At 43.6% G+C, this 23,993-nt stretch overlaps 1 protein-coding gene across 1 annotated transcript in view; it reads left to right on the top strand.

Annotated features, from left to right (window-relative positions):
• Positions 1 to 20,434, top strand: part of LOC137534846 (zinc finger protein 615-like) — a 50,805-nt gene extending 30,371 nt beyond the window's left edge. The window contains exon 6 of the mRNA XM_068256517.1: positions 18,981 to 20,434. Coding sequence (XP_068112618.1) covers positions 18,981 to 19,699 — 719 coding nt within the window. The 3' untranslated portion in view covers positions 19,700 to 20,434. The remainder of the gene's footprint in view (positions 1 to 18,980) is intronic.
• Positions 20,435 to 23,993: the final 3,559 nt, after the last annotated feature.

Genomic DNA, 23,993 nt, shown 5'->3' with positions numbered 1-23,993 from the left:
GGTAAATATTGAGGCTTATGCTGGGAATACACGGTTCGTTTTTGCCTTCGTTTAAACCTTCGATTCGTTCGGTAAACGAATCGAGTGTTGAAAACGTATGTGAAAATAGTCATAATCTCATTATAGTTTCGATTAATAGACCCCAAAAACGAACGACTAGTGATCGAACATGTTTGATATTATCTCTCTTTATCCATCTAATCGAGCCATTGGTAGGCTTGATGGCTGTTCAGATCGATTATATATTCGTTTATGCTAGTCCGTCCCTGTAAAAAGGGATTTTGGTTTCGTTTCTTTGCAGCCTTCGATCATTGGAAAAACGAAACCATCAGAATCGGAAAAAAAAACGATACCGTGGGTGGTGATATTAACCGTATGACTGATTATTTCGGGATCGAAAAGGACAAAAGGCACAATCGAAACGAAGGTTTAAACGAAGGCAAAAACGAACCGTGTATTCCCAGCATTAGGGAGGCGATGTGCCCGATCAATTGTAAGCTCTATCTCAGGAGTGCCAGGTAGGATTGTTTTAGTGAGAGTCTGTAAGTAGTGTTTAAGTTCAGAAGGCTGAATCTGTTCAGGAATTCCCCTGAATTTCAAGTTATTGCGGCGGTTGCGGTCTTCCGCGTCTGCTGCTTTAGCTTTTAACCATGCAATTTCAGTGGCTTGGCTTGTAGAGGAGTCAACCAGAGCATTATGTTCTCTGACTAGTTCGCCAATGGCATCTTCAGTATGATTTACTCTTTCACCTAGCTCGCTTATCTCTGTTTGCAAGTTGTTAGTGATAACAGATATGTCCGCAAGCAGGGATGTTCTAAATGACATGAGGATATCTTTGATGTAAGCTTGTGTGGCTGGAGTGTCTGCCGCTGGGAAGGCCTCCATAGATAGTGAGCCCGGTGTGGTAGAGAGTGAGGCAGAAGAAGGGCTTAGCCGCTCTTGTGGATTGTCCCTCCGTGGTCTGGACTTTGCCGGGCTGTCTGAGGGAGAGGGGTTGTCAGCTTGGACCTCTTCGCTGCGGTGCGCCGCTTCCCCGCTGTTGAGATCTAGTTGCTGGGTTGTGGCTGAGCCGGCGCCATCTTGGGTCTGTGTGGGGCGGCGGCTGCCTCGGGGTTGAAAGAAGTCTAGGAGCTTCTTGGGCGGTTGCGGAGATTTCTTCTGCTTGTTTGTGCCGCCGATGTCCATGGCTTCTCCCTCTGCCATCCTGGGTTGTGATTACTGCGGTGAGGAGTTGCTTTAAGCCGCTATGTTCTGCACTGAAGCGGGAGCTCGGCTACAGCGCGTCCGTCTTCTCTGCTGCGTAGGCCACGCCCCATATGCTGAAACATTTGATGGAACTATACCTATGCTATCCAAAGAACAGGATTGCACTATAAAATTTGGGGCTTATAGCTTGGACAATATGTGAGATATACCTCCACGGTTTTTAAAACATACTATTTAAAGTGGTACCACGATTTTTTCATATTTTTTGAATATATGCATCCTTTATTGCTTTTGTAACCTAGCAGTCCAGTTAGAAAAATCAATTGCATAGGCTTATGGGTAAGGCATATTTATATGCATATAGCCAATTAGTTCAGTGGTCATATGCTGGTATAATTGGTAATCAATTGGCGTTCGCCTATATTCCCATCATATTGGTCTCCATTAATTTTTTTTTTTGTTATACTTTTGTTTATTGAAAAATTTTTGAACATACAGAAGTTGAACATTGAGTAATACAAAGAAATCATTTCACTTATAGACAGGGTCAAGAACATGAATCGTCTCCGGTTTGATTATAGACATGTAATAAGTAATTATTGGGAGAGACAATACTCCATGGGGGTTCGAAGTCTAATTAACTAGGTTTAGGTTGCTTGAATGACTAACCCGGTAACAAGACACTAAGATGTTCCTGTCTAGTTTGTAGGGTGATGAACATAGGATATTATATACTGAATAGATATAACCTGCTTTTATAAAAATATGGGTTCTGTTAACCAAAGAGCCCATGCAGATAACTTAGAATGGGTCACACCAGCGATTGATGGTTATCTAAGTACAGGCCTATAGGTAGTGAGGAGATACAGGGTCTTAACAGGCCTATATGTGAAGTAGGAGTTGAGGTGAGGGGGTGCAAGGGCTTATATGGTGAAAGGTGGCGAAGTGAGAAGCCTAGTATGAGCCAATTTTATCCACATGGTTGAGGAAGGTAGTTTGACTAATATATTAGAACTCTCAGTTGGTATCAGGGGGGCATGAGGTCAGGTGAAAGTGAGGACCAGGGGTTCCAGACCTTATGAAAGTGAGCTTCGGTGCCTCTCAGGGCCGGCCCGCTCATGAGGCGGGGAGAAACTTTTGCCTCAGGCGGCAAAATTCCAGGGGCGGCACCCGCCCGTCCGTGGGTGCGGGGAGCCGGCCGCCGAGCTGGAGGGGTAGCTGGCAGGACGGGGGTATTTTCCTTCAATCCATACTACGGGAGTCACCCTCCATACCGCCTTTAACACCCTTTGAACATATATGCGACTCACAGGGATATCAAAAAGGTCTGATTTCCCAGATCTATCATCTGCTACATACTAAATCTGGTCTCTCCACACCAGATCACCCATACATGTCCAAATGGGCTTCAGCCCTTTTTCAGCCAATTCCGCTAGAGGACTGGGAAGAGATCTGGGAGAATGCTAAACATTCATCCATGTGTATACAAATAAGGGAAAATATCTACAAAATTATATTTAGATGGTATCTCACTCCTGACAGGCTATCAAAAATCTGGCAGGAAGGGGGTATTGGGCCTAGCGGCGGGGAGGGGGGTCGGACCCCCCCCTCCCTCGCCTGGGTCCCCCGTGCTCCGCTCCCCTCCAGCCTTAAATACAAGCAACGCTGCAGGAAGTGACGTCAGTGGAGCGCACGCTTGGAACGAGGAAGAGGTGAGTCCTACCCGCCCGTGCCTCTTACACATAGCGGCTGCTTGTATTTAAGGCTGGAGGGTAGCGCAGTTCGGGGGACCCAGGCGAGGGAGGGGGGGGTCCGACCCCCCTCCCCGCCGCTAGGCCCAATACCCCCTTCCTGCCAGCTACCCCTCCAGCTCGGCGGCCCCCCATAGCGTGCCCCCCACCGGGGGTTGTGGCGGCGGAAATTTTTTTTTTGCCTCAGGCGGCAAATAGTCTAGGGCCGGCCCTGGTGCCTCTTAAGGATGCTGTCATTTGTTCCATTTCTTTAGACCATTCAATCTTAAGTTTGACATCTGATAGTGTTGGAGGAGCAATATTTTTCCAGAAAGTAGCTATTGCCAGGCGTGTAGCTGTTAGAATGTGGGTAATCAGGCGCGTGGTATGCCTAGGAGTGTCTGGGAGGGGTTTACCTAACACCATGTAGAGAGGGTCAAGAGGTACTAGTATACCTGTTTTTGTCATGATGAGATGTTGAACATTAGTCCATAGTGGGAAGATTAACCTCCTTGCCGGTCTAAAAAATCCGGCAAGGAGGCAGCGCCGCACTTTTTTTTTTTTTTTTTTTTTAAATCATGTAGCGAGCCAAGGGCTCGCTACATGATAGCCGCTGAGCGGCGGCATCCCCCTACCTACTCCGATCGCCTTCGGCGATCAGAGTATGCAAGAAATCCCGTTGAGAACGGGATTTCTTGCAGGGCTTCCCCGGTCGCCATGGCAACCGGGCGGGATGACGTCACCGACGTCATAGACGTCGTGACGTCAGAGGGAACCCCGATCCGCCCCTTAGCGCTGCCTGGCACTGATTGGCCAGGCTGCGCAGGGGTCTGGGGCGGGGGGGGGGGGCGGCTCGGCGCGGCGGGTAGCGGCGAATCGGCGGCGAGCGGCGGCGATCGCAAGTTACAAGCAGCTAGCAAAGTGCTAGCTGCTTGTAACAAAAAAAAAATTATGCAAATCGGCCCAGCGGGGCCTGAGAAATCCTCCTGCGCAGGTTACCCCGAACTGTGTTCGGGATAACCGGCAAGGAGGTTAAGGGACAAGACCAGAAGATGTGTTCAAGGGTACCCTTTTCATTACAGCCTCTCCAGCAGAGGTGGGAGGAGTCTGGGTAGATTTTTGATAGCCTGTCAGGAGTGAGATACCATCTAAATATAATTTTGTAGATATTTTCCCTTATTTGTATACACATGGATGAATGTTTAGCATTCTCCCAGATCTCTTCCCAGTCCTCTAGCGGAATTGGCTGAAAAAGGGCTGAAGCCCATTTGGACATGTATGGGTGATCTGGTGTGGAGAGACCAGATTTAGTATGTAGCAGATGATAGATCTGGGAAATCAGACCTTTTTGATATCCCTGTGAGTCGCATATATGTTCAAAGGGTGTTAAAGGCGGTATGGAGGGTGACTCCCGTAGTATGGATTGAAGGAAGTGTCGTATTTGGATATGCTCCATAGTGTATATAGGAGTAGGGGGAATTCTTTCTTCTAGGGCAGATCTGGGTAGAGTTGATTCTGTAAGTGGGTTCTTCCAATCAAGTAAGTTAAAAAAATTTTGTCTGTGCCATCTATTCATGAAATCCTTGGATAGTCCAGGACGAAAAGCAGGATTGCCCAGGATTGGCGTTAGCGGGGAGGGGGAGGATTTTAGACCAGCTGTGGCAAATGTTGAACGCCAAACCTGTAGGGTGAAATTTATAGTGGGCAGAAGTTGGGTTGAGGTTAGTTTCGGGGGGGGGAATTTGACCATACCAAGGAAGCCAAAGCGATAGGTAGCATGCTGACTGCCTCAATGAGACCCCATTTGGTGTGTACTGTAAATTTGGACCATTCTCTCAGCTGACGCAAATGAGCTGCTTGGTAATAATAACGGAGGTGGGGTAACCCTAGGCCTCCCTGCTCTCTAGGAGATAGGAGGATTGAGGCTCGGATTCTCGGTCGCCTGTGATTCCAAACAAATTTAGAGAAAGCGGATTGAAGTTTCGACAGCTGAGAGGAGGGAACCAATATTGGAAGGGTTTCAAAAAGGTAGAGCAGTCTGGGGAGTATATTCATTTTTAACGTGTATATTCTTCCTAACCAGGAGATCTTGTAGGCGGTCCACTTATGCAGATCTTTCAAAATTCGTTGGATAAGAGTAGGGAAGTTATGTTTGTAGAGAGTAGAATAAGTGGGAGTAAGATGGATGCCTAGATATTTCAGGGAATGGTTTTGCCATTTGTAGGGAAAGTTGTGTTTTAAGGAGGCAAGGAGTTCAGGTGGAATTTTTATGGGCATTGCTTCGGTTTTATCTTGATTAAGACGAAATCCTGATAAGGATTCGTAGGTACCTAAGGTGTTGTGTAGAGCGGGTAGGGAGATAAGGGGATTCGTGATGGTAAGTAAGATATCGTCTGCGAATAAAGAAATCTTAAATTCATGCTTGTCTAATTGGACGCCTGAGATGTTAACATTTAGTCTTATAGCACTGGCAAGGGGTTCAATACTAAGAGCGAAAAGGAGAGGGGAAAGAGGGCAACCCTGCCTAGTACCATTATGGATCTGGAAAGGAATAGGGGAGGCCAAGGGAAGTTTTACACAGGCTGAGGGAGATGAGTAGAGGAATTGAAGAGTGGTTAGGAAAGATCCATTAAAACCTTGATGTTGGAGGACATGGAAGAGGAAAGGCCATGCTAGGCGGTCAAAAGCCTTCTCTGCATCTAAACTAAGAAGCAGAGAGGGTTTGCCTACCCGCGACATGTGGGATATAAGGTCTATCGCTCGACGGGTATTATCACCCGCCTGCCTGTTTAAAATAAAGCCCACCTGATCATTGTTAATAAGCCTAGGTAGTATAGGATTTAAACGGTTGGCCAGAGTTTTAGTAATGATTTTAAGGTCTGAATTTAAAGGAGAACTGTAGTGAGAGGGATATGGAGGCTGCCATATTTATTTCCTTTTAAGCAATACCAGTTGCCTGGCAGCCCTGATGGTCTATTTGCCTAAAGAAGTGTCTGAATCACACCAGAAACAAGCATGCAGCTAATCTTGTCATATCTGTCTAAATTTGTCAGAAACACCTGATCTGCTGCATGCTTGTTCAGGGCCTATGGCTGAAAGTATTAGAGGCAGAGGATTAGCTGAATAGCCAGGCAACTGGTATTGCTTAAAAGGAATTAAATATGGCAGCCTCCATATACCTCTCACTACAGTTCTCCTTTAAGAGAGAGATAGGACGGTAACTTTGCGGAAGCTGTGGATCTTTTCCTTCTTTGGGGATAACTGTTAGGAGAGATTTTAAAACGAAGGAGGGAATTCCCCTCCCATGATCTTGTTTGCTAATGAGGTTAGGTGGGGTGAGAGAACCTCTTGGAAATTTTTGTAATAAGAGTAAGGGAGTCCATCTGGGCCAGGAGATTTAGAAGAAGGGAGTGATTTGAGAGTTGCTACTACTTCGGTGGTGGTGATTGGTGCATTAAGGGAAGTGCATTCTTCTTCAGTTAATTTAGGGAGTTCAAGTTGTTCTAGGAAGGAAGCTACCTTGTTTGAATATAAAGGGTCAAGAGAGGGGTCTGGGAGATTATAGAGTTGTTCATAATAAGTGTTGAATAGTTGTGCAATCTTTGATGGATTGTAGTGAGTAGTACCGTCTTTGTCTTTCATGGCATGGACCGCCTGAGAAGATCCCCTGGGGTTTAATTTGTGGGCAAGGATAGTGTGCGGTTTATTACCCCGTTCAAAAAATAATTGTCGTGACCATTTCAGGCTTTTTTCTAGTTGGGCAGACTGAAGGGATCTAATATTCAGTTTTAGTTTTTGGATATTGGCGAATGATTCTTGGGTAGACAATTGTTTGTAAGAGGCGCATGCATCCCCGAGGGCCTTGGTAAGTTCAGTTAGTTTTTGTGAAGAGGTTCGCTTACGTTTAGAGCCCTCAGCGATGAACAGTCCACGTACAAAGACTTTGTGTGCCTCCCAGGTCATTCCCAATGAGGAAACTGAGGGAACATTAATGGTGAAGAAGGACTGGATTTCATCTGTCATTTTGGATAGAAATATTTTATCTCTTAGGAGGGATTCGTTTAGTCTCCAATGTATAGGTTTGTGGGGCGTGTGTACCCAGTCTAATTCTATTAAGACAGCGTGATGGTCTGACCAGGCCGTTGGATGAATATCTGCTGTAATTAGGGATGTAAGTGTAGGTAATTTGGAGAAGAAATTGTCGATGCGGGAGTGTGTTGCGTGGGGAGGGGAGAAAAAGGTATAATCTCTGGATGTAGGGTTAGAGATTCTCCAAAGGTCGAGAAGGCCATGTTTACGGGTCAGGACCCTAAATTTTCTGGAGAGTCGTTCATGTGAAGGGAAGGACTGTGAGTCCAAAGATATGGACCTATCGGTTGTGGAGGAAAAGGCCAGATTAAAGTCACCTCCTAAAAGAAGAGTACCATTAGCCACCTTTTGCAGTTTAGCTAAAAATTTTGTGAGGAAGGGGATTTGATTAGTATTCGGGACATATACATTTGCTAAGGTTATTGGTTTACCTGCTAGAGAACCTAATAGAATAAGGTAGTGTCCTGCGGGATCTTTTATAGTTTTGGTTATTTGGAGAGGGAGTCCTTTTTTATATAAGATCGCCTCACCTGCTTTTTTCTTAGGTCCTGAAGCTAAAAATACCTCTGGATATGCTTTAGAGCAGAGACGTATGGAGTACTGTACAGAAAGGTGCGTCTCTTGAAGAAAAGCAATGTCTATGACAAGTCTCCGTAAGTCCCTGAGCAGGGAGCTTCTTATTTGGGGAATGTTTAAGCCCTTGCAGTTTAAGGTATATAGCTTAACCATTATCTCTAAAATCAACAATTGCATAGAAGACATCAATCAGTTGGTGTGGAACATAAACATAAGGTAAGATAAGAGGCAGAATAAATAGCCATGTATTAAAAAAGACATGACTATAGGCAATAGAAAAACACAACAGCAGGAGGTAGAACAAACCACTGAGAACATCGTGGTCACAGAGTGCGACAACTAAAGATAGTTGTGCCAGTGAGAGCTGATTGAGAGTTCCTGGAGCCTCCCGAGTCCAGGGGTCCTCTAAAACAACTCTCCGGAGGAGCATGTGAGCAGTCCAAGAAGGTCGACACAGGGACCGAAACCAGGTGCCCCATAAGTGTATAAAGTTGAAGTCCTGGATCCCGGTGTTAATGAGACCTAAGGTCTAAGCTCCTAAAAGGTTATCTTTTTAAGTATGAAGAAACACTGTTCAGGAGACTTGGGAGTCCATCCTTTCAGGCGAAGTCGGGTAGGTGAGACTTCATATAGGCATATGTGACGAGTGAGTAATATGGCGCAGCTTTCTGGGGGGAGATGTCTCAGAGGGTGAGCAGGGGTGAATATTGGGAATATTTGTAGGAAAGCGAAGGCCCATTTGTTTCAGAAACATAGGGGCGTTGTCAATGTCCGAGAGCGTAAATACAGATCCATTGCGATTCACTATTAGGCGAAAGGGGAAGCCCCATCTGTAGGTTATTTTAGCGTCTTGGAGGAGTTGCGTGACAGGCTTGAGAGCCCTGCGTTTCGCCAGGGTGATGAGCGACAGATCATTATAGATGGTGAGGTCGTCTCCTTTAAAGGAGATCGGTGAGGTGTTACGTGAGGCTTTTAGAAGTGCCTCTTTTGCCTCATAATAGTGCATACGGATGATCACATCTTTGGGCCTCTGTGATGTTGTTTGTCTTTCACCTAACGAGCGGTGGGCACGATCCATCCTCCAGAGCTCATCCACGGTGTCTGGGGATAGTGATTTGAAAAGTTCAGTCAGGTGAGCGGTTAATCTGTCAGGGGTCACCGAGGCGGAGATACCTTTGATTCTTAAGTTTTGTCGTCTGTCACGGTTCTCTTGGTCTTCTTGTGCAGATCGTAAGTATTTAATATCTGATTGCATTAGTTTCTGTTCCTCCTCCAAGTCTTTATGTTGTATAGAAAGAGTGTTCATTTTCTCCTCTAGGGTGGTGGTGCGTTCCCCTAAGATGTTTATGTCTTTTTTCAAGTCAGTGACTGCTGTAATGATTACCTGTTGCAGTGAGTCATGTAGAGAGCGGTAATGTCGCTCTAATGTGGCTTCCAGCAGTTCTGCCATCAGAGGAGCGGGTGATGGAGACAGGAGGGTTTGCTGGGCTGGAGCTGCGTCAGGCTGTGCAGCGAGGCCGGCGCCATCTTGGCTGTCCGTGGTGCGCAGAAAGCGATCCATTGCGCCGGCTTGCGCGGACGTTTTGGGTGCTGCTTTGGAGGCCATTGGGTCGCCTGTGTGGTCTAGCGGAGATCCCAGTCCAGAGCCGCGTTACAGGTGCGGAGAAGAAGCTTTGGGCGGCGGTAAGCTGACTGTGAGGGGCCGGAGCTCTGTGCCTAAGCGGCCATCTTGGCGTAGCCGCGCATGCGTCCACGGTCTCCATTAATTTTGATTGTTACCTCTGTGAGTGTATTTTTTCAATTTTTACCTAGCTACAGAGAATTTTTCTGTGGCTTAGGATACCTCACGTACATTATTGGAGGGACTAGGATGCACCACTTTGGTGGGTATATGGCTGGGTTTTTAATGGGTTAGGGAGTGGTGGTCTCTTGGTCGACTATAGCAGTTGCCGAATTATGCAAATGGTATTTTTAAGATTTTATTCAATAAAGATTTTCTACTTTTGAATTAAAACTTTGCAGTCCTTGGGCTTGATTCACAAAGCGGTGCTAACTGTTAGCACGCCTGTGAAAACCCCCTTAGCACGTCTAAACAAGCTTTTCGCGCATAAAACTTTACGCGCGCAAAACTTTATGCGCGTAAAACTTTACGCGCGTACTGCACAGAGCGCAGGGCGCACCGCGCGAAGTGCCCATTAAAGCCTATGGGACTTAGCGCGCGTAAAACTTTGCGCGCGCAAAGTTAGCGCGCGATCTGATTGAGAAATCCGATGCTAACCTACTTAGCACCCTGGTTGCTTTGTTTTTTTCTTTGGTTAAGGATACCAGTGCCTGCACCTGACGTTTTTGGGATTGCATGTTTGTAAATCTATGGTTATTGTTGTTAATATTTAGTAGGCCCTTATTTAGGTAGCCAAGGAGGCCCCCATTTAGGTAGCCAGAGAGATACCTGTTTAGGTAGTCAGAGAGCTTTGGGGGTGCATGCAGAGGGAGCATGCAGAGTGCACATCGAGAGCATTTTGATAACTCTGCTTGCCAGTATCCACAGACTCCTCATGTGGTTCCTGGTCCTGGACTTCCTGTCTCAGTGATAGATTGCATTGTTACCATGAGACGAGATGACCAGGAAGTACATGTGGTGCCTTAATCCTGGTGAGGCCGTATTGAATTTGTGACAATCCCGCTGCGTACTCTGCATGCCTCCCCATCTCTGCGTCCCGACTCTGAGTGATGTCCTACCCCTAGAAACAGGCATGCCGAGCTGCATGATTTGCATTAAATTAGCATGTTATTGACCATTTCTTATCCTGATGTAGAGGTCACATGATCTAGGCAGAGTTCTCCTCACTGATGACAAATTACAGGAGAATCCTAAAAGGTGATAGAGTATAGTGCAAAAGAAGAGTTAGGTAAGTTTTAATAACACTTAGGCTCCATTCACACCTCCAGTGGCTCTCAGATTTAAAGAAGTTTGCCAAGAGGGGATGTTTGTTTTTTAGATCAAGGTTCACCCTCATAAGTATGTCCAGGATTTATTGTGTATTGTTGACAGAGGGCTTCCAAGCTTTATATTAAAGGGAACCCTTCAGCAATAATGTAACCAGTGTGGTGGAGAGGACTCTGTGGTCAAGCCAGGGATTCTGATGGGACATATCAGGAAAAATTTAAACAATTAGTACCAGAAAGCCCTGTGAATAGACGGTAGGACCTTGCAGGGCTCCATTCAAGAGAGGGGTTCAAATGCCAGCCACTGTGACCTTTCCACCCGTAGGTTGTACTTAGCTGGTATATACATGTGAAAAGTGTCCACACATAACACAGTCCAGTGAAGGGTAGAGAGGGAGGGCTGGGACAATCACACAGGAAGTGATGTATTGCAAAACAGGAAGTGAGGGCTTAACTAGGAGGAAGTGCAGAGGAGACATTGCTGGGACTGGCAGCAAAGCAGATTGTAAGATATCATTTTATATTTGAATTAAATATTTAAACACTACCGTCAGTAGATATATTATTAGCATAATAATTAGTAATATATTATGTGTACATCACATTCAGCCACACATATCCCTGGTTGTATCAGGCTATACAGTATTACCAATCTGAGTCACTAAAACCCCAGCAGACAAACTAGTGCGGTCAGACATGGTACATCCACAGGTGATAGTGGACACCCTCATATAAGTTGAAATATTAACTTAGAATGTAATATGAAGTTAATATTAATCATTGTCCACGGCAAAGCATTTTATTCCATTCGTTTTATTTTGGTGTACTTCATTAGCAGAAAATTTGTTGTAGTAATGACTTTCGAGTTTCAGGGAAGTTCAAAGTTGCTAAATTTGTTGAATTCTGGTACCTGTATTACGGTAGTTTTGATACTAAGTTTTCAGGACAGTGGCAGAGGATTACGGATAAGTGCAGGTTCAATATGATAACTCAGATTTTTGTTTAAAGGGAACCTGTAGTGAGTAAAATTATTTAAAATAAACACATGACGTAGCTGCGAATGAATATTACATACTAAACTCACCTTCAGTTCGTTTCAGAAGCTCCCCATTTTTTTCTTACAGTGATCCCTTCCAGTTCTGACAATATTTTGTCAGAACTGAAATATACCAGTTGCTGTCAGTTATATATCAGCAGCCGTCAGTTACAACGGAATGTGCAAGGTAATGTCCATGTTTCCCTATGGCTCAAGTGGGTGATATAGTTTAACAGTGTGCTGACCAGGAAGCTGTTATGGGGTAATGGCCATTTTTAAAATGGAGGCCGGAGAATTCCATTGATCACAGTGGGCTCGTGGGACGCAGGAGAGGAGAAAGAGATTGGGTACTAGACTACACAGGAGGTAAGTATGACCTGTGTATGGTTATTTTGACTTTTTATTTTCAGTTCAGGTTCTCTTTAACAAGTGTGTTAAAAGATAAACTGTTCCCCTGTAAACTGCTGTTATAGTTATTCTTATTTTTATATTTATAGCACCAGCAGCTTCCGTTGCGCTGTACAGTGTACAATACAGACAATACTGGGGGCCGTAGTTACATGCATAGTATGGATGGTACAACCAGCAACACAAATACAAAGCCGCATACATAGTTCATGCATGGTAGGAAAACATCTAGCAATACAGACTCAAGTCCATTTGATAGAACTGATATTACAGAGGCAAGAAACACTAGAGGGAGGACTCTGTTATTGTAGGCGTTTTATGGGTGCGCTTAAAAATTTCAAGGCTAGAATTCCAAAGAAAAGGTGACACCTGTGAGAAGTCTTGAATTTGCGAGGATGTGACCAGGCGAGAGGACAGGAAGGTTTTGTGAGAGGATGATGGCTCTGGGTGGGATGGTATCTAGAGATTACTGAGGTAATATAAAACAGAAATCCTACCCCATAGTGCCCTATTAATCCATGTCATGCACTGATGAGGACCGACCAGTCTGAAACAGTCTGGATGCATGTTGGTTCTAGAGGTGTGTTTAGCTTTCAGGGACAACAAAGGAACACTTTTAATATTCAGCAGTGATGCATTGTGGGAGACTTTATATGCTAACTACAGCCTGAATAATCACAAATACCTTCTGTTAATACAGACTTCTGTTTTCCATAGCATTTTTAGTAAGAGGGATTTTTGGTCTTTTTTTAGCCCCTTACACACTCCTAGCAGTTCTGCTTCACCATAAGCTTGTTGGGCAATCTGTAACTGAGAAAATATACATAGGAATCCGCTGTCTAACTGGCAGCCAGTGGATGGATTGGCAGAGACGGGTAGCATCAGTGGAGTGGGAGGAGACAAGTGGAGACGCTTCAGTAATTTTTTAATTTTTTTTTGGTAGACAGCAGTAGTAATAGAGTCTGGAATGCCTGTGTTTTAGAAGCACATAAATGCAAAGTAAGCATGTCTTGTAACATACACTGAACATCATGTTTTTTTTTTCTGACAAAAGTGGAATTTACATTTAAAACAAACCCAAATACCTTGTTATCTGCTTTACATTATTTATCTTTCTGAGAAAGAGGATTATAGTCACATCACATTTTTAGTACAAATTCCTTCCTTGCTATTAACCATTTTATGTACAGTATCTTCTCTGTATTCTTAATAACTTTTCTCTTCACTATCTGCTTCCCTGTGTAGGAGTGGCAGAATTTAGAGGGACACAAGGACCTCTACAAGGACATCATGATGGAGAATCAGCCGCCGCTCACATCACTGGGTAAGAAGAGACTTTCATTTCTTGTAAAGGAAAGAGCAATATGGAAGGTCCACCTAGATCCCCATCATCTGATAATCACATAGACAATGCATTCAGTCAGTGTGTGTGTTTCCTACAGATTAATCTAGTAAGAGGAACCCACCAGAGAGATGTACAGGTGCTCTTTATTCCTGGAATTGTCCACAAGAAGGTCAGGCCACCCCCCACCATTATCAGGTAGGTGGGACCGAGCATATTTAAAAGCTCAAAAATGCCTCCAAATCGTATAAGATTATACTAATTTATGTACTGTACTTAAGCTACTGCTCACATTTTAGAAATTTTAATTTAATTTTTAATATTGTTTTCTGGATTTAGAGTGAAGTACTAAAAATTGTCAAAGAAGAACTAGAGACGCATGTGATGGGTAATCTGCAATCTACAGAGGAGGGTGACATGAAGGGGACAATTAAAGAGAAAGAAGAAGAGACGTATGTTAGGAGTGATCAGCAGTCCATGGATGAGGGTGACATGATAGTGACAATTAAAAAGGAAGAAGAGACATATGTGAGGAGTGGTCAGCAGTCTACAGAGGAAGGTGACATGAAGGGGACAATTAAAGAGGAAGAAGAAGAGACTTATATAAAGGCTGATCAACGATCTACAGAGGAGGTTGACATGATGGTGACAGTTAAAAAAGAAGAAGAAGAAGAAACATATGTGAGGGGTGGCCAGTATTTGATGAAGAAGCATGAAATGATGAGGCCAATTGAAGGGGAAGAAGAGGAGACATTTGTGAGAAGTGATCAGCAGTCTGCAGAGGAGATTGAAAGGATCAGGAGAAATAAAAAGGAAGAAGAGACATATGTAAACAGTGATGAGTCCATAAAGGAGGGAGACACGAGGACAATTAAACAGGAAGAAGTAGAACAGAAATGTTCTGTAGATATCAGCACAGGTAAACATTACACATGGCTGTGTTTTTTGTTTAAAGCTAATGTAACCCGGGTTTAAAAAAAAAAGGCAGATACTCACCTAAGGAGAGGGAAGGCTCGGTCCTAATGAGCCATCCCTCTCCTCTCCCGGTGGCCCCGGTGCTGCGCTGGCTCCTCCGTTCTCATCCCAGAAATGGTCGAATACCGCTACGAGGGAGCCAGGACAGCAGCGGGCATCGGGAGAGGGAGTGCTCTATGGGACCCAGAGGCTCCCTCTCCTTAGGTGAGTATCTGACTTTTTTTTTTTAAAAACCCGGTTCCCATTAGCTTTAAAGGAACTGTAGGAGGCACCGATAGATATTCAAATCTCTAAATCATTAAATATAGGAGTAAGTTTGTCTTACCTCCATAAAAGAACCAACCACTTTGGTAGAAATACATTTTAATGATGCTCAAAAGACAATGTGTTTCACGGGTACTGGCCTGCTTCCTCAGGTCACCTCTTTTTCCTGATTTTGTTTAGTTTTGCAAACTTTAAAAGGCTCTATAATGCTTTGATGGCAAGCCTGATGCTGACTGCAGTTGATACTGGGGTAGTAACAATGTTTGATGTCAACATTATGCAATAACTGACCACAAATTCAAACAGCAATGTAATATCAGTGGCATGCCTTAAACTTCGCCTCTGCTTTTGAGGTGCTTAGCTGTTTATTTTATTCACTATCAAGGAAGAAGAAAGCCGGCACCATCCAATGCTCTTTTACTATTTATTGAAGGCTGTCATAATAGTACAACTGTACAAAGAGCGACGTTTCGGTGCGATGTCCAAGCTCCTTTATCAAGCCATGACAGCCACAAATGTAATACATTCACAAACGGGTCTATATAGTACATCATATCAGCTTAAACCAATCACAAGCTAGTATTACCATTAGCCAATCCCTGTCAGGCATACATGAGCCGGACCTGATGGGAAACTATTCTCATAGTGGAGGAACCAATGGAAATGGTCTGCTCACCTTTGAAAAATGTGTCCGTTCACCTAGCTACGCACTGCGCCGATGACAGCCCCCAATCCCACAATACACAGCGATGGTACCACCCACCGGATAGTCGGACCTGATGGGGAACTGTGTACGTGAGAGGGCAACGCTGCAACGTCGTGGACGTTGCCAGGGAGACTGCAGAACGTGGACGGAAAGCTCCGCCCACCTAGAAGAGGCAGGACGTAAACGTCACTATCTCACGCCGGCTGATCACGTGGAAACTAAACCACTCATCCAAGGTCTGGCAAAAGATATGGTATTAGGGGTATATACAACTGTGATTCACAGTATGTTATTTACATTTTGAAATGTCCATGTGGTCTCCTCTATGTAGGGGAGACCACTCAGAAGTTTAAGGTCAGACTATCGTCACACAAACATGCTATCCGTGAGCATCTCACGGATCAACCAGTTGCCTGTCACTTTTCTCTTTTCAAACAATGTTAGCCAGTTACGCTGTCAGATTATTGACAGCGTGCCTCCTTTAAAACATGGTGGAGATAGGCACAGGCAGCTGCTGTACCGTGAAGTTCATTGGATACGCACACTTGATACCTTGGAGCCCCGTGGTATGATACGTGAATACGATCTATTACCACTGATATAACACTCCTTATCTTTATTGGCTCATTTTTGTTGTTTTTAAGTTTTGTTTATTACTTTACAGTTGATGCCCCTGTCTTGATCTAAGTGTTATAAACTTTGATTAGTTTTGGTGATCTATGGCATGTATATTGTCCTTTTGGGCAGTGGAGACTTTTCCTGCTTGCTTGGCTTATGTGTCTATTCTCCATTTCCCCGCACGGACAGCCCCACTGGCATTCCATCTCCTTGACAACGCGGCATGCTCTGATGCCGTTGTTGTGATACAGGGAGACGGCAGGCCGGCTGATTGGTGGATTAGTTTCCACGTGATCAGCCGGCGTAAGACAGTGACGTTTACATCCTGCCTCTTCTAGGTGGGCGGAGCTTTCCGTCCGTGTTCTGCCGTCACCCTGGAAACGTCCACGACGTTGCAGCGTTGCCCTCTCACGTACACAGTTCCCCATCAGGTCCGACTATCCGGTGGGTGGTACCATCGCTGTGTATTGTGGGATTGGGGGCTGTCATCGGCGCAGTGCGTGGCTAGGTGAACGGACACATTTTTCAAAGGTGAGCAGACCATTTCCATTGGTTCCTCCACTATGAGAATAGTTTCCCATCAGGTCCGGCTCATGTATGCCTGACAGGGATTGGCTAATGGTAATACTAGCTTGTGATTGGTTTAAGCTGATATGATGTACTATATAGACCTGTTTGTGAATGTATTACATTTGTGGCTGTCATGGCTTGATAAAGGAGCTAGGACATCGCTCCGAAACGTCGCTATTTGTACAGTTGTACTATTATGTTGTACTATTATGACAGCCTTCAATAAATAGTAAAAGAGCATTGGATGGTGCCGGCTTTCTTCTTCCTTGATTTAGAACTCGAGTGGTGATCGAGCAGCCTGGGCACATCCGCTTTATAACACAATCGGGGTTATGCTTTCCTTCATCTGTCTACTTATTATTGCACTATATGACATGCATATCTCCATTCCTCAGTATAACATCATAACACCATCAAATGAGGAGGAGATACTGTACACCATATGAAAGGTCCATCTCCATTCCTCAGTATAACATCATAGTACCAACACATGAGGAGGAGATACTGTACACCATATGAAAGGCCCATCTCCATTCCTCAGTATAACATCACAGCACCAACAAATGAGGAGGAGATACTGTACACCATATGAAAGTCCTATCTCCATTCCTTAGTATAACATCATAGTACCAACAAATGAGGAGGAGATTCTGTACACCATATGAAAGTCCTATCTCCATTCCTTAGTATAACATCATAGTACCAACAAATGAGGAGGAGATACTGTACACCATATGAAAGGCCCATCTCCATTCCTCAGTATAACATCATAGCACCAACAAATGAGGAGGAGATATTGTACACCATATGAAAGGCCCATCTCCATTCCACAGTATAACATCATAGTACCAACAAATGAGGAGGGGATACTGTACACCATATGAAAGGTCCATCTCCATTCCTCAGTATAACATCATAGCACCAACAAATGAGGAGGAGATACTGTACACCATATGAAAGGCCCATCTCCATTCCACAGTATAACATCATAGTACCAACAAATGAGGAGGGGATACTGTACACCATATGAAAGGTCCATCTCCATTCCTCAGTATAACATCATAGTACCAACACATGAGGAGGAGATACTGTACACCATATGAAAGGCCCATCACCATTCCTCAGTATAACATCATAGCACCAACACATGAGGAGGAGATGCTGTACACCATATGAAAGTCCTATCTCCATTCCTCAGTATAACATCATAGTACCAACAAATGAGGAGGAGATGCTGTACACCATATGGAAGGTCCATCTCCATTCCTCAGTATAACATCATAGTGCCAACAAATGAGGAGGAGATACTGTACACCATATGAAAGGCCCATCTGCATTCCTTGGTATAACATCATAGTACCAACAAATGAGGAGGAGATACTGTACACCATATGAAAGGCCCATCTCCATTCCTCAGTATAACATCATAGGACCAACAAATGAGGAGGAGATACTGTACACCATATGAAAGGCCCATCTGCATTCCTTGGTATAACATCATAGTACCAACAAATGAGGAGGAGATACTGTACACCATATGAAAGGCCCATCTGCATTCCTTGGTATAACATCATAGTCCCAACAAATGAGGAGGAGATACTGTACACCATAAGAAAGGCCCATCTCCATTCCTCAGTATAACATCATAGGACCAACAAATGAGGAGGAGATACTGTACACCATATGAAAGGCCCATCTCCATTCCCCAGTATAACACCATAGTACCAACAAATGAGGAGGAGATGCTGTACACCATATGAAAGGCCCATCTCCATTCCTCAGTATAACATCATAGCCCCAACAAATGAGGAGGAGATACTGTACACCATATGAAAGGTCCATCTCCATTCCTCAGTATAACATCATAGCCCCAACAAATGAGGAGGAGATACTGTACACCATATGAAAGGCCCATCCCTATCCCGCAGTATAAGAATGTCATCAATGTTCCTACTCCTTATTCCTGTGTTAGTGCTAATTATATTATAGAGCTCAATTACATTGAAAACCCCTGAGTGCAATACATAAGACAGTAAGAAGTGTTTAACAACAATATTTTTCCTCCAACAGATGTACTGGATACTAGAAACATTCCAGAGAAACATCTTATGTCATACACAGATAATACTGCAGAAGATAATCAAGGCAGGCAACGTGCATCTGTTGCTAGAGATGACCACAGAGGTTTCAGTCCTAACAAAAGTACAGCTCCCTCTAGTGGTGAGGTGTCTTATAAGAAATCACAAGCCATCAGCTCAGATATTCATGTACCATGTCACAGAGCCGGTACAGCAACAGATCCAACTAATTTGGAGGATTCATCATGTGATAATTCTCATTGTGCCACTAAAAATGTTAATCAGAATTTTCCCTGCTCTGAATGCAGAAAATGTTATAAATCTAAAGCTGCTCTTGCTGTGCACCAGAAGAGACACTTACAGACACTGCCTTTCTCATGTTCAGAGTGTGGGAAATGTTACACTTTGGAATCACATCTTGTCATACATGAGAGAGTTCACACCGGTGAGAGGCCCTATCCTTGTTCTGATTGTGGGAAATCATTCAGAGCTAAGTCAGACCTCCTTAAGCACCAGAAAGTGCACACCAATGAGCGGTCGCATGCATGTTCCGAGTGTGGGAAATCATTTAGATCCAAGTCAGATCTTGTTGGTCACCAAAAAATTCACACCAGCGAGAGGCCATTTTCTTGTTCTGTTTGTGAGAAATCATTCAGATCAAAATCAGTTCTTGTTGTGCACCAGAGAGTTCACACTGGGGAGAAGCCCTATGTTTGTTCTGAGTGTGGGAAATCATTTAGAGTAAAGTCAGACTTTGTAATTCACCAGAGAATTCACACCGGTGAGCGGCCCTATCTTTGTTCTGAGTGTGAGAAATCCTACACATCAAAATCGGACCTCATTAAACACCAGAGGGTTCACACCGGTGTGAGGCCCTATGTTTGTTCTGAGTGTGGGAAATCATTTAGAACAAATTCAGACCTTGTCAAACACCAGAGAGGTCACACTGGCGATTGGCCGTATCTTTGTCCTGAATGTGGGAAATCGTTTAGAAGGACCTCAGAACTTGTTGTTCACCAGAAAGTTTGTACCGGTGAAAAGCCCTTTTCCTGCTCCCAGTGTAGGAAATCATTTAATACAGAGAAATCTCTTTATTTACACCAGTGGGTGCGAGGCCACAGTGCACCGGCAGATGGCACCACTCCACAGGCATAACTTCCAATAGAAAAGGTGATATACTGTACAGGAGTCCTGTAAAATTACTCTTATTATTATGGAGATAATGACTATTGATGAGTCTTTGATGAGTCTTTGGCTGTCCGAGTCTTGACATTATTTTATATTTGGATGATGCTTAAAACTAAACTTCTTCTGTGCTTCTACTATTGGGCAGATGCGTCTCACTTTGTTTCCTTTGTTTCTCCATGGGGATAAGACCCAACTGAACTCAACTGGACTTGCCAAAGTCTCACAGTAATAAGGTTGATAAGTAAATCAAAAACGTGTACAAAAGCAAAGCGATAAACAAGATAGCTGTTTATGGTCCATCATCTCCTCTCTGGATTCAGCTGTGGGTGGGCCTATCTGGTGTGATCATGTAACACCCAAATTAGACCCAAATTAGGAATGAATGAAAAATGATTCTAGACTACATTCTCCAGCATCCCCGCATTGTGTAGAAAATATGTTCCCTTCCTATGTTACACCAATCAACATGAGGGATGGACATAAAAACCTGACTCTCCCTTCTTTCCTTTCCAAAAAAGTTAGCTTTTTCTTACTTTTTTTTTTTAAGAAATGTATTTATTTCTTATCACGAGTAGTTTCTTGTATGAAGTCGCACTCACTGGTTTCCCATCAATGTCAGATGCTAAGGTGTGCAGATCAAACAGTCCCAGACACCATAGGACTAAAGAACTGTAGCAGAAGAAGTAATGATCCGCACCACCTTCATGGAAAAAGCTTCATCTATTTGTATGTTGTTACCTTAAATAAATACATGAAGCTTTTTCCATGAAGGTGGTGCGGATCGTTACTTCTGCTACTTCCGCTGTATTTCTAGTCACGATAAGAAATGACTGAATCGACAGCAATTATAACACAACTCAAGCTCCTTCCATAAAACAGTGCAGCTATACTAAAAGTTTGGGGGAGGGGTAACGTAATGACAACATCACACTCAGCTCAATGCTAGAAAGGGAAGGGGGGGGGGGTGGTCCTGAAACTTTACTAAAGACACAGAACTACTCTTTATGGACATGGGACAGACAATTTTTATAGCATTTGATAGTAAATTAGCATTAATTACAGACTGCAATGAAGCATATTGAAATTTCCTGCCTGGTAGCTTCCAGCAGTTACTAATTGCCAGTAGGGTGGAAGTTTCCTCCCCATCACACATCAGGTCACCTGACCCCGCCCAACCTCCTCCCACTGCAGCTCCACAGCTCCTCTCTGCTCAGTGTGTAATGACTAAGTTGGGTCTAATCACAACTGTAATTTGATCTCTGAGGTGTCAGCTCAGGAATCTTCTCTGCCACTGCAGAGCAGCAGATTTGTAAACACAGGATGTTAACCCAATGTCTGCTTCCATAAAAGCAGAAAGTAGACACACTGCAGATTTATTGCAGGATTTGTATCAGCTATAACAAAGAAATGATTTTCTTTAAAGGTTGTTATCTGTTGCTTAACTTTTAGAGTAGAGAGGAAGTTCTGAGTTCAGGTCCGCTTTAATGACACTTATATGAGCAATAGATCTTTGGGTCTGATGTACGAGAGTCCGGCAAATTGGCTGTGCACACATAGCGCACGGCAATCATTCCAGGACTAACTATAAGGGTGTAGCTCCACATGCATTATTGGCACTGCTCCCCTAATGTATGGCAAATTTACTGGACATTCATCGGGTCCTCTGTATCGCCTTCTCATGTTCAAATGTATATAAGCTGTGCTCTGTAACATTTTAGTCAGCATATCAGGAGTTTGAAAAACACTTATCTATAGGGTCAAAAACGTACAGGGCTACAGCCAGCGGCATAAATGGGGGGGGGGGGGGGGAGGGCATAATTTGTGGCTACGCCCCTGCAGGGCGGGTCCGCACTATGAGCACTATTCTAAGTGCCAGCAATTTGAAAAGCATATGCTAATGTAAAAAGAAGGAAACAGTTTGCCTTGTTTTAACCATATGGTGTAACATGAACCGTGCAGCTGTCAATACACAAATGTCAATCAGCCAGTGAAGAAAAAGAGCAGAGAATTGTGCACAACCTCGGATGAAGTGTATATTTATAAGAATTTGATTTATTCACAGGCAGAAAAACTCCACTGTGAGCTTGTTCTACTAAGAGGAACAGATCACCACATCTTAAAACAGTAGGATGAGCCATACTATGCCAGGGAAAAATACTCATATATAAGTAGATAAATACTTGATCTACTTACTGTACATAACACATGTATTGTACTGTCCACGTTTTGATTTCAGTGAATTCTATATAGTAAATGAAGATAATTCTGTTCCTGGGGTAAACCATGTCTTTTGCCCACAGTTTAGGCTAAATCCTGATGTCATTTCTGCCCTTTACTTTTTTTCTTTTCTCCTTTAATCACTGAGTCACCTCAGCCTTGCTTGTAAACACAAGTGAGCAGGGGATCAGGTTTCAGATAATCAGCTAGGCAGGGAAATATGATTAAGGATGCTTGAGTCCGAAACATGTCAGCTATCTGATGCCTGCCGAGTTTTTAATTTGGATATGTCCTTAATAAAGATTACTTCAATCTGACAAGTGCGGACCTTCCCTTGTGTGCTGCATCTTTTGGTCTTGCCAACCAGGTCGAGCACTGCAGTAGAAGTGGTGGAGTGGAGCTGTGTTGACCTTGCAACTAGGCAGGAAAATAAATGGAAGAGGAGGAATATATTATAGATAAAAAGAATCCCCAGCATGCAACTGTTTGGCACGGACTACTAAAGGGCCAGTGCTCCTTAAGTATGTGATAACTCAACATAACAGCAGAAAAAGTTTTGAATGCAGGATTAGCATCTTTATCACTTAATGCACTCAGGCCAGTTGCTGTTGAAATTTGATTTTTATGGTGACAATCCGGCTTTAAAAGACTATCCCGTCGTGTCTCCTTTACTTAGGAATGACAAACTATGCATAACTTCACAAATGCAAAGATGTACTGTTGTGTAATGTTGTGATGGCTATATGATATATGATAGCTATATGTGCCGCCGGTTTTTTGAATGTACAATTTTAAATGTTTGCTTTTGTTGCTAAAATAAAATCTAATTTTAAAGTAAACACAAGGTGAAAATTAATTATAAACTGGAACTCCTGCGCACTCAGCTTAATAAAGCTTTATTGAAAATTATTATGCACAGCATTCAATTAATGCACAATTAAATCCTCATACGCAAAGGCCATCCACTAACCCCACAATCAATCTCCCAACATCACACAGCCAACCAATTCAGCAACAATCTGCACCCAACACTCCATACACTGCAAGATATTGGCTCAATATGGTTAATGGTCAGTGACCCTGAGCTATCTCAATCATGGATATGCAGCAAATGGCCATTCATGTATTCAATAAAAAATGTCTGCAGACAAGCTAAAATCATGTATAAAAATATATGCAAAAATATGCGCAATTAAAAAAGCAACATTCCTTCCCAAAAAATCTTCTGCCTCAGCATGGGCTTTCAAATGGATATTACCCACTGCTTCAATAAAAGTCTATTACTCTTGCTTAGCATTCCATCATATTGGTATCAATTTCTCCCATTGGAATCAAACAGCGTGTTGCATGCAGTATTTATAAGTCAATCATGAATTGGCTGTATTACCCCATACAATCCAGAACATCAAATCTTGTGAGTGTTCAATAGCATGAGAAACAAGCACTTACTGATTCTGTGTTTGAGAGGGGGAGGGAAGCCAGGATAAGTTATTTTATACCGTTTGTAGGATCAAGAGGACAGGCGTAGAGCGATGTTGTGCGGCCCCAGAGTACTTCAGCGTGAGTGCGGCCGTCAGTCTACGCACATTCGGAAGTCCGCGCTCGATTGCCTGGTAACAAAGCCCGGTCTGTTGAAACTTTCTGGGAAGGGTACTGCGTGACGTCACCTTGCAGCTGACCAACAGCGCTTACGCGTTTCAAGAGGGAACGCCTCTCTTCATCAGAGCATTGCCATTGACTACTCCTTGTTCATTTTATCCTCTAGTCACCAGTGGCTCCTCCTCCTCCTCCCCTCTCGCTTATTCAATTCATTCAATAAAAGCAAATAATTCAATGTCCTGATTTAAGCCACAGGGGGCCAAGAAATTCTAGTTGTACATCCAATATGATTCTCTCTTAAGACATGGTTTTATACAATCTCCCCCTCTCCAGTTTTGAGCAACAGACTGAATTGCATAAAATTTTAGCATGCTTAATTTGCCTCTATTGCATTCTTTGAAATGTTTGCTTAGTGGATATTTCTCATCATTCTTTTTGATATTCT

The sequence above is a fragment of the Hyperolius riggenbachi genome, chromosome 10 (genome assembly GCF_040937935.1).
Source record: "Hyperolius riggenbachi isolate aHypRig1 chromosome 10, aHypRig1.pri, whole genome shotgun sequence".
Classification (NCBI taxonomy): Eukaryota; Metazoa; Chordata; class Amphibia; order Anura; family Hyperoliidae; genus Hyperolius; species Hyperolius riggenbachi.
The sequence above is the reverse complement of the archived record's forward strand: the minus strand, read 5'-3'. Positions and strand labels throughout refer to the sequence as shown.